The sequence below is a fragment of the Salvia hispanica genome, chromosome 1 (assembly GCF_029641045.1).
Source record: "Salvia hispanica isolate PSC_SH4W2 chromosome 1, Shi_PSC_v1, whole genome shotgun sequence".
NCBI lineage: Eukaryota > Viridiplantae > Streptophyta > Magnoliopsida > Lamiales > Lamiaceae > Salvia > Salvia hispanica.
This window is the reverse complement of record NC_142692.1, coordinates 67113877-67124458: the sequence shown is the minus strand read 5'-3', so window position 1 is coordinate 67124458 and position 10582 is coordinate 67113877. Positions and strand designations below refer to the sequence as shown.

At 39.1% G+C, this 10582-nt stretch overlaps 4 protein-coding genes across 4 annotated transcripts; 3 read left to right on the top strand and 1 right to left on the bottom strand.

Annotated features, from left to right (window-relative positions):
- Positions 1-125: 125 nt before the first annotated feature.
- On the bottom strand, positions 126-2406 carry LOC125222596 (Lojap-related protein). Its single transcript, XM_048125300.2, has 5 exons — positions 2083-2406; positions 1592-1718; positions 906-1044; positions 715-803; positions 126-378 (listed from the first exon to the last, which is right to left on the bottom strand). The coding sequence occupies exons 1-5, from the start codon at positions 2254-2256 to the stop codon at positions 257-259; spliced, it is 651 nt and encodes a 216-aa protein (XP_047981257.1). The 5' UTR covers positions 2257-2406; the 3' UTR covers positions 126-256.
- A 1538-nt stretch (positions 2407-3944) lies between these two features.
- LOC125222295 (large ribosomal subunit protein eL27x-like) lies at positions 3945-4541 on the top strand. The gene has a single exon (XM_048124816.2). It carries the CDS (start codon positions 4005-4007, stop codon positions 4410-4412), a length of 408 nt encoding a protein of 135 aa, XP_047980773.1. The 5' UTR covers positions 3945-4004; the 3' UTR covers positions 4413-4541.
- Positions 4542-5755: 1214 nt separating this feature from the next.
- Positions 5756-7486, top strand: LOC148934443 (Pentatricopeptide repeat (PPR) superfamily protein). The gene has a single exon (XM_089056651.1). It carries the CDS (start codon positions 5876-5878, stop codon positions 7484-7486), a length of 1611 nt encoding a protein of 536 aa, XP_088912777.1. The 5' UTR covers positions 5756-5875.
- Positions 7487-7871: 385 nt separating this feature from the next.
- On the top strand, positions 7872-9574 carry LOC125222294 (uncharacterized). Its single transcript, XM_048124814.2, has 5 exons — positions 7872-8017; positions 8536-8692; positions 8877-8927; positions 9013-9105; positions 9252-9574. Exons 1-5 carry the CDS (start codon positions 7872-7874, stop codon positions 9327-9329), a joined length of 525 nt encoding a protein of 174 aa, XP_047980771.1. The 3' UTR covers positions 9330-9574.
- Positions 9575-10582: the final 1008 nt, after the last annotated feature.

Genomic DNA, 10582 nt, shown 5'->3' with positions numbered 1-10582 from the left:
ATTCTCTTGAGTGTAGGGTTCTTGTTTGAAATGTTTGAGAACGTAATTTTTGATTATCAATTGATCGAACTTTGTCTTGATTTTAGAGTAAATTGATTGATGAAGCACAAATGCACAATGCACTCTGAATAAATGTTCTTCTTAATCAATTGCTACAACAAAGGCGTGTGTGACATATCCTATACGCAATCTTCTTCAACTTTGATGGTCTAATAATCATATGGAGTTCAAACTGAGCATAATTTCTGATTACATTTCAATTGCGGAAAGGTTGCTGGTCCTCGAAAGGTAATTCGATAGGCGTTGCATTTGCATAGAACTCTTCCAAGTTGTAATGATCCCTCTGTGGTGGAAGAAATATATGTACAACTACATCACCTGAAATAAGCATAAATTTTACAGTGAGCAGGCCAAGTTTTCAAGCACTACATGAACACTTGCTAAAATCTCGTGTCACAAAATGAGACAGGTCGATCATATCCTAGGCTGAACTTCCTACAGAAGGGCATTCATATATGAAAAGGGCTGCTGAACACTAATGCCAGTCACCATATAGGTGAAGCATAAAAAAGTAGAAAACCACCATATCCGAGATACTATTACTTTTCATCTTTTAGAGCATTTTTGCGATAAATTTGCAGTGTACTCGTGCAAGTAGGCTTAGTTTGTTTTTTTCTGAAAACCACAATCAAAGTTGTAACCCAAGACTCTTACCGAAGTCTAGCAATGTCCAAGAGTTGGGCTTGAAATCTCCAGTTGCGGTTCTCCCGTATTCTGTTTCAGCTAAATTTCTTATTCTGGAACTAGAATAAAAACATAAATCATACTTCAGGTAAGATGACGTATAATAAGCGATAAATTAACTGAACTGTCAACAAGATTAGATGACAAAGTAAGCGCCTTACCCAATAGCATCAACCTGAGGTCGAGAAAATGCAGTGGCGATGATGAAAAACCGAGTCCAGTAAACTAGAGGTTTTACAAAAAGAAGCTTTATATCTGCTGCTTTTACATCACTAGCAACCTTGGCCAGTGCTACAGCAACTGCATCAACCACAAGAGACTGTCGGTTAATTTGTAATTCTAGCTCGAGAGAAGCAGCTATATACTCCTCATTGTACACATTTATTGGGATAACGATGTAGTTCACAAGACGTGGAATATGTGAAAAAGGAACCTAAGAACTCATTACATTACATGAATCCGGGTATACCCCTCTTCTCCAAGGAGCTGTAAATGCAAAACAAGGATGCAATGGAACCATTTCGCTCGGCCCGACCAAAGAGACTAGAATTGTTAGGTTTAATAGATGAGCAGGCTGAATGCCAATTTTGAAGCGATATGCTACTAAAAATGAATTCTTTTGAGCTTCTCCATGTGTTTGCAGACTCTCAACACACATACACACACGCGCGAGACAACAAACAGTACATTCAAGGTAAGTGCTATGCCATAACACTCCACATAATTGTTGCAAGCTAGCATTACCAAAAGAGCACAAGTGTAGCAAAACTCTAAAATATCTGGCGAGATAATGCAATCGAATATCCGATAACCATACTTATGGTGCACATATAAGTACGAAACTCACATGACAAGCTTTCGGCATCATCATCAACCTCTGCTATAACAGACTTTTGGTCATTTCTCTTGAACACCACCTTCCCATACTTTTCGAATAAGTCATCATACATATCATCAGTATCTTCACTCACATTCTGCAAGGAATATCACACAACCTCAACAACAAAGAATTTCTTGCTTATTGCAAGCAAACTAACATACAAAAAGGAGAGACAAAACTAATTCATGTTACCTAACTTAGCTCATTCATTCTTCTAGGTGCCACAAAAGGGGGAAAAGGATTGATTGACATTTCTCAAAAAAAAAAAAAAAAAACTAGGCTGATTGCATACAAAACAGCAATTGCAAAAAGGTGTAATCAGGAAATAATCTACTTTATGAATCACAAATAATAAAAAATAAACTAAAAGCAATGAAAATAAAAGAATCCGTTTTTTTCACGCAACACAAAAACCAGAAATTCAAACTACTTGAGTTTGGAAGAATGAAGATAAATACCGAGCCGGCGGAAAGGGGTGGCAGCAAATGGTCGCGACGAGCAGTCATTGGTAAGTATTGGAAAGCGGTGTGGCTGTGGCTGGTTAGGGAGAGATTTTTGTGTGGCCGGAAATGGGAGGATTTGGTGCAAGGAGGAAGAACAGGGTGGTGAAGGGGGCCTGAGTAGATAATCATTTCAGCTAAATTATGCTACTAACATTAATTCTTGTTACCAGAATTTGAGAGGGAAGATAAACTTTTTGGGGAAAATGAGAGCAGAAGAAAAAAATCTGATCCTATGTTTTGAAAAGGATGAAATTTTGATTTGGTTTGGGCTCTGGGCCTGTTCTCATATTCTATCACTTCTCTGTCTTTGTGTCGTGATTTAAAAACTTAAATCTAGTGGTGACAAAATGGATAGCGGAGAATGGGTAATTCTCATTTCGACCTGCTATTTGTCGGGTATCGGTATCTATTATCTGACGATGATAGAAAATGGGATGAGATCGGGTAGCGTGTTTTAGAGGTTTGCGGGTAGCGATATACTCGTTAATCTCGATAATGTCTGATATTATTAGTATTAGCCATATACCATCTTTTAATACTCCACTTAATAGAATCTAAGAGTTTTAAGAGTTCTTTTGAAACATTTTTATGTACCAAAGAACATACAATTGAAAACTCACCGTAACTATCATAAAATGTCCCTTCACTTTTATTCTCAATCTATTCAAAGCTTACCATCATTATTAATAAAGTAAATTAGGGAATATTGTCGGATATTAGGATTTTCAAATTTTCTATTTGAGTTTCGGGTTGGGTACGGGTACCCACAATGTCGGGTACGGGATACCCGACACAGGTATCGGTCAATCTCAATATGTTGTAGAGTAACTTTTAGGGTTTAGGGTTTAGGGTTGGGACAACAAATTTGGTTAAAATCGGGTACGGATACCCGCAGGTAACTTTTTTACCACCACTACTTAAGTCATTCATTTTGAGTAGAATATAAGTGAAAAATAAAGAGTAAGAGAAATTGGTGGAGTTTAGAAGTTATTGAACTAACAACAATTAGCTAGAAGTTGCATTTTAAATGTCGATTTCATTTTATTCTAACATAAAACAAGCATAGCATTATTATGATATAGGAGTAGTAAAAATTGTACTTCCTCCGTTCTATAATATTGGAATAATATAGAAATGTTGGCTAAAAATAGTAGTAGTAACTTAACTTTTTAGGAAAAATTAAAATAGAAAAGGAGATTGTTTTTCACAATTAAAAAAGACTATTGTTGGAACAAAACATAATTTAAGAGCATCTTCGGTGGTGCCCTTCTCACTAGGACTTCCCACAAAAACCTTCTGCTACGTCACTAGGACTTCCCATCCCACTGCACAATGTAGGACTTCCATTAGGACTTCCCGCAATAAAATAAAATCACAATTATTCAATTTATACGTTTCAAATTTACGAAATTTAACGAGCCGTATATATAGAGCCGTATTTATAGAGTTTTTTTTTTTTTTTTTTTTAAATTTAAATTTTAACTCGGACGTCCGACCCCCTCCACAATGGCGGACGTCAGGTAGGACGTCGCGAGGACATCCGACGGGCTAATGGGACGGGCGTGTCCGATCTTTTGCTCCACAATAGCGGACGTCGGGTAGGACTTCCGCGACGTCCTACCGCGACATCCGCCGTTGGAGATGCTCTGAGCTTTGGGCATGATTCTAATTTTATTTTTTGGTTATTAAAACTCGCGACTTAAATAAATCTATTGAAATTTGAACGTTGTTACTCATAGAGTCAGCCCACTTAGCGAGGCCCATCCTGATTAAAAACCCTAGAACCATTTCCCCCAAACTCATATATAAACGCAATCGAAATCTCTACCAAATCCCTAATTCCCGATCGGCACACAGAAGCAGCCCCAAATCCAACAATGGTGAAGTTCCTCAAGCCGAGCAAGGCGGTGGTCCTCCTCCAGGGCCGCTACGCCGGCCAGAAGGCGACGATCGTGAGGAATTTCGACGACGGCACTCGCGACCGCCCCTACGGGCACTGCCTCGTCGCCGGCATCGCCAAGTACCCGAGCAAGGTCATCCGCAAGGACTCGGCGAAGAAGCAGGCGAAGAAGTCGCGCGTGAAGGCGTTCGTGAAGCTGGTGAACTACAACCACATCATGCCCACGCGCTACACGCTCGACGTGGATCTCAAGGACGTGGTGTCCGTGGACGCGCTCGTCTCGCGCGACAAGAAGGTCTCCGCGTGCAAGGAGGTGAAGAGCAGGTTCGAGGAGAGGTTCAAGACCGGGAAGAACCGTTGGTTTTTCTCAAAGCTCAGGTTCTGAAGCGATCATACAGCGTTTGGTTCCATTTTTTTTTGCTGTAGTTTGAATTATGAAGTTTTTTTTGTTAATGAGACTGAATTTATCATAAGACAATGATTTGAGTTTTATATGGAATCACAATTTTACACATGCCTCTCATTTTGTCATGTTTTGGTGATTGATTGCGGTTTGTTATTTCCAGATTTGTTCAGTGTATTCCTTGATTACACTGGAAATGTTCATTTCTGGTGGATTTACAGTCTCTTGTTGTATTTGATTGAAGTTTTTAACACATGAAGGTCATATTTATGCATTGGGAGATCATACAAACTGAAAATATACTTATTGGTGTAATTCAGTATAATGTGATTGCTAAATTATACTACTACCAAATTTGATTTCATTTCTTGAATGACTAATTGCGTTATGTTTTTTCTTTGTTAATCTCATTTTAATTGTTGAACCATTAACATGATATGCCTAAATTTATGCTCTTTTGTTATATTGATTCGGTTCATTTGCTTCAACTTGAAGCTCTCTTATTCAATTGCTTGTCCATTTGTTAGTTATGTTAAAACTTGCTTTTGTCAAATAAAAATGTAATTTGTAATAGTTTTGAAAAAAATTTAGAGTTGGGACGAATGATTTTTGGATATGAATTGATTTTACTTGGGAATGAGAAAGCAGAATAGTATACAAGGCATAAGGGGCTATGCCTATGTGTAGTTTCGACAATGAAGAGCATGTTTCACTTAGATAGATCTTACTTCAGAAAAAAATAACTAATGAGGAAAATGATTCCAAACATCTTGGATTACTCAGGGTGCCAGTGATTCTGAACCATTGTTACTATTTCGATGGAAGTGGAACGACAACCAGCGCTTTTGTTTTTGAAATGCTAACCGATGGTTTTTCCCGGTAATTTCAATGGACCAAATTGATAGATAACCGGTGATTCTCGATTTGAAAATAATGGAAACGAAACTGGACAATAAGCCCATATCTGATTCAAACACTAGAACTGCCAATTCTTCTTTAACCAGACATTCGTAGAGCCTTTTTTTTTTAAATGTGTTCTTTTATCTCAATTTTTATATAGAGTATACTATTATATTCAAAGGGATGCGATGAAATGAAAATTCTAAATATTGTACAAATTCAAAACTGTGTTGACATTAAAATCTTAAAATTTTACACTGTGTTGATATTGTATTGAAACTGTGTTGAAGCTATGTGGAAGAATTTTGAGTTTGTACAATATATAAGTTTGCATTTTATCACTATCCTATATTCTAATCTATAAATTTTTATCTTAACTTGTTTGTTCACATTTAAAATCCTAGCTTAACGGAGTATGTTATTTTGTCCAAAATACTGGTAATCAAATGTCACAAATTCGTATCATAGTAATGAAAGAAACCATCACAACAAATGCTGTAAATCCGTACTGAAAAAAACAACAAATATAAATACAGTACATTCGAATGGTTTCTTCTTGCACCTTCAACAGCCATATTTGCGCGATTCTCGCCAAATGCAGCAATCTCAATCACCTCAAACAGCTCCACGCCCATCTCATCACGCTAGGGCACGGCCACATCCACTTGTACGCCTTCAAGCTCATCCGCTTCTGCGCCACTCGCCTCCGCGACCTCACCTATGCACGCCACCTGTTCGACAAATTCCCCTCGCCCAATATCTACCTCTACACCGCGATCGTCGACGCCTGCGCCTGCGCGACCGACCACAGAGCAGCCGCGCTGATTTACCGCGACATGGTCCGTGAGAATCGCTCGAGGCCGAACGAATTTATCCTCTCGATTGTCTTGAAATCGTGGCCGGAGGTGGCGAGGTGTCACGGGGTGGAAACTGTTCAGGCGCAGATAGTTAAATTGGGGTTTTGTGGGTACCCGGTTGTGCAGACGGCAGTGATGGATGCTTACGCGAGGTGTGGAGCTGAAATTGGAGTTGCGAGGAAGGTGTTCGATGAAATGCCTGAGAGAAGCGTGGTGTCGTGGACTGCGATGATTTCGGGGTATATGAGAGCTGGGAGGGTTTGGGATGCGATTCTGTTGTTTGAAGAGATGCCGGAGGGTATTAGGGATACGCCGTTTTGGAATTGTGTAATTGCTGGATGTGTACAGAATGGATTGTTTTCGGAGGCTATTGAGTTTTTCACGAGGATGGTTTTAGGCGGAGCGAATAGGCCGAATCAAGGCACGGTGGTGTGCGTTTTGTCGGCATTGGGGGACAGTGGAATGCTGCAGTTTGGGAGGTGCATTCATGGATATGTGTATAGAAGTGGACATAGTTTAGATTTGTTTGTTGCGAGTGGTTTGATTGACATGTATGGGAAATGTGGAAGTTTTGATAAATCAAGAACTGTTTTTGAGATGTCTGATCAAACAAATTTGGCATCTTGGAATGCTTTAATAAACTGTTATGCATTGCATGGCCGGAGCAATGAAGCGGTTGCTGCATTCCAAGACATGATGAGGCGAGGGCGAGAAGAGCTGAAGCCTGATGCAATCACATTCGTTGGCTTGTTGAACGCTTGCACTCACGGAGGGTTGGTTGAGGAAGGGTGCGGATATTTTGCTATGATGGTTGGGGATTTCGGAATTGAGCCTCGGATTGAGCACTATGGGTGCTTAGTGGATCTTCTTGGGCGAGCAGGGCGGTTTCAGGAGGCGTTGGAGGTTGTGAGTGGGATGAGAGTGCCACCGGATGAGGTGGTTTGGGGCTCATTGCTCAACGCTTGCAAGATCCATAGGCGTGGAGATTTGGCCGAGTTTGCTGTGGGGAAGCTTGTGGAGATGAGTCCTGGCAACGGAGGGTATAGGGCGATGTTGGCTAATTTACACGGCGAGATGGGGAAATGGGACGAGGCGAGGAGGGTTAGGGCGGATTTAACCGGAGGGGGTGGTTATAAGGCGGCCGGGTGCAGTTGGATTGAGGTTGAGGGGATGATTCATGGCTTTTACTCTGTTGATAGATCACATCCTAGAACAGAGGAGATGTATGAGGTTTTGAGATGCTTAGGCGATGCTTCGAGAGTTGAGCACGCGTCGTGGTGGCCATGGCAGCTGCAGTAGGGACGGATGTAGAAAAAACCGGGATAGGACTCCTATTGTTGGACGAAGAGGGTAATATTTTTTATTTTAAAAAATTGGATACTAGATTTATTAAAATACGTTATTGAGTTAGTTAAATTTACCTTTTTTGGAACAAAAAAAGGGAAAAGAAATTGTTTTGCTGACCGTTTCTTTAGTTAGGATAGACGCTTCACCTTCTCTTCTCTTTATAGAAAAATTAGTTTTGAGCTTCCGTCTCCCGCTCTCCCTCTCCATCTCCTTCTCTCTCCAAACAAGAAATTCTCTTATCTTCTATTCGAAACAAAAAATCAAATCTTTTGCAGCCCACGGGGCAAGATTTGAAGGTTAAAATTGATAGAACAAAAGAAGAAGCAGAAATTTTGGGATGGACGAAGGAGGCAGATCAGTAGATTCACATGCGACGAGAAAGGAGACGTCGTATCCTTCCAATTCGATTTTTTCGAATCTTCCGTTGATGTCAGCTCTTTTCGCCTTTGCGATTGCGCAGTCACTGAAGGTTTTGTCCTCATGGTATGCTTCTCCATTCCCCCTTTTAGTATATGTGCGAATTAATGTGTGTTTGTGCCCTAATTATTGATGAATCATTGAATTTCATGGTCGATATTTTTTGGGGGTAAAATTAGGTTTATGGTTATCTGTGATTGTAGAATGTTGTTTGTTGCTGGAATCTGTTCTTTTACAAAGAGTTGTTTGAATATTCATTTTCTGAACTGTTTCTGATCAAATATGAGCACCTATTTATGTGAATTTCAATGAAGAATTTTTGCTGAAGGAGAGGATTGGGAATTTGGATCATGCATAAATTGGATTGTGCCTAAGACATAATGTTTAGAGCTCAGAGATGATATAAGCTGAATTAGATTGTGCCCTAATTTTACTTCTAATTTTGGAGATTGTATACATGCTTGTGTATGAACTGAATCAACCCGGCTCGTCTACACAACTAGATGCTTGAAATAGGAAAGGATCAGACACACAGCCTACGGCGTTGGAGCTATAATAGGCTTACGACCATGGTAGTCCTGCAGGTATAGGGAAGACCGTTGGGATATCAAGCAACTTGTTGGCTCCGGGGGCATGCCCTCGTCCCATTCAGCAACCGTTGCTGCTCTTGCAGTGGCTATCGGTTTCCAAGAGGGTTTTGGAGGATCACAATTTGCCGTTGCACTAATCATGGCATTTGTGGTATGAATTTGATCCCTACTAGTATTTCTTTAATCTCAAAAAGCCATTTTCTGAATTTTTTAGTTACTGCTAAAATGTTGCATAGTTTAAGTTAGCATAAATTAAGATCACATAACTTTGTCTGAAATAGTGTGTATTCACATATTCACATACGCGTAATCTAACGTGGTGAGCCCCGTGGTAGGTGATGTATGACGCCACTGGAGTGAGATTGCACGCTGGGCGCCAAGCAGAGGTTCGTTCCTAGCTTCTCCCCCGCCTTCTTCCTAGATTTAAACCAGTACAGATCCTAATGCCTTTGCATATTGGGAAAACATCAGGTTTTGAACCAAATCATATGCGAGCTTCCATCTGAACACCCTCTCGCTGAAAGCAGGCCCTTGCGCGAGCTTCTTGGCCACACTCCTCCTCAGGTTCGACTCTACTCTTTCCTCGGCAGTTTCAGCAGTGCAGCACAAAAATAAGACACCAAAGTGCTCTCAAAATCTTTAATCAAGAAATCTATCCGATTCTCAGTTAGATTTCACAAACTACAACGAAATTTTTTAAATCTTTGCAGGTTGTTGCTGGTGCGACGCTGGGAATGGCGACAGCAGCAGCAGGCCATTTCCTCTTTCACTATGGTGCCCGAGCCTGATGATTTCTTGACTCTAATATCTACGCAGACGTGGTGGTGCACCAGACTCGTAAAAACGAAGATTAGATTAGGTTTTTTTTGGAGTGCATATTCTTGAATTCCAGTTTATGAAGAAATGTGAATAGCAGAGTTGGCTGTAGGGAGAAAGCTACCATTGTTATAGGACATGCCATAATCCAGTGACTGAAAATTGCACACTGTGGAACATATTTTTGGATATAAAAACAACAGATAATTCTTTACTATCCTTCTTCCTTCTCTCTCAAATAAAACAAAATAGGTTGAGTATTTGGATTTTGGTTTTCAAAATAATTGAATACAAACTTTTCGATTTAGTGCATCTTTTGCTTGAAAGTGATGGAGGCAGTAAAAATTGACGGCCAACGACTTTTTTAATTTGGCAACGATTAATACACTAAGGTGGCGTTCGGTTTCATAGAGAAAATAATATTAAAATATAGAGTAAAGGCCAAATGTGGTCCCTAACATATGATCGTTTTATCAATTTGGTCCTTAACATTATCTTTTTGATTATTTGGTCTCTCACAAATAAACTCGAACCTGAATCGGTCCTCACTTAACAAAACCGTCAAAAAATAGACGATGACCGCAATTTGACTATATTAAATTACTAATGGTAATTAATTATACTTAATTATAATTCTTTTTCTATTAACAAAATTGGAAAAAAGATAGTATTAGTTGCAAAATGAAATGAATAATTTGTAATTTAATAGGAATTAAGAATTATAATTAGGTATAATTAATTACCATTAGTAATTTAATATAGTCAAATTGCAATCACCGTCTATTTTTTGACGGTTCTGTGAAGTGAGGACCGATTCGGGTCCGAGTTTATTTGTGGGGAACCAAATAATCAAAATGATAATATTAAGGACTAAATTGATAAAACGGTCATATGTTAGGGACCACATTTGACCTTTACTCTAAAATATAATCTTGAATTGAGTTTGAGATTATTTTAGTTATAAGGGATAGCTATGACTAATTATCCTATGATTATCCATCTAGGATTAAGTTATCTCATAAACCAAATACACTGCATATTTAATTTCGGATATAATCTTACAAATCTAATTGGATTAAAAATAATTTGATCTTTAACTTTGCCTCCATCACTCTTTGAAAAAAAAAATAGAGCAATCAAAAAGTGAAGAAATAGAAGGTATTGGACTTTTGTTTTTTTATTTTACCGTATCACATTATTTCAACTAAAAAGATCTAACTATGTT

What these genes read in the sequence shown, in the direction of transcription:
- LOC125222596 (XM_048125300.2), bottom strand. Translation starts at nt 2,256, where the DNA reads ATGATTATCTACTCAGGCCCCCTTCACCACCCTGTTCTTCCTCCTTGC. An exon ending in CACCCCTTTCCGCCGGCTCG is followed by an intron (nt 1,719 to 2,082) that starts GTATTTATCTTC and finishes TATTCCTTGCAG; the next exon opens with AATGTGAGTGAAGATACTGA. An exon ending in TTGGACATTGCTAGACTTCG is followed by an intron (nt 379 to 714) that starts GTAAGAGTCTTG and finishes TGCTTATTTCAG; the next exon opens with GTGATGTAGTTGTACATATA.
- LOC125222295 (XM_048124816.2), top strand. Translation starts at nt 4,005, where the DNA reads ATGGTGAAGTTCCTCAAGCCGAGCAAGGCGGTGGTCCTCCTCCAGGGC.
- LOC148934443 (XM_089056651.1), top strand. Translation starts at nt 5,876, where the DNA reads ATGGTTTCTTCTTGCACCTTCAACAGCCATATTTGCGCGATTCTCGCC.
- LOC125222294 (XM_048124814.2), top strand. Translation starts at nt 7,872, where the DNA reads ATGGACGAAGGAGGCAGATCAGTAGATTCACATGCGACGAGAAAGGAG. An exon ending in CACTAATCATGGCATTTGTG is followed by an intron (nt 8,693 to 8,876) that starts GTATGAATTTGA and finishes GCCCCGTGGTAG; the next exon opens with GTGATGTATGACGCCACTGG. An exon ending in ACGCTGGGCGCCAAGCAGAG is followed by an intron (nt 8,928 to 9,012) that starts GTTCGTTCCTAG and finishes GGAAAACATCAG; the next exon opens with GTTTTGAACCAAATCATATG.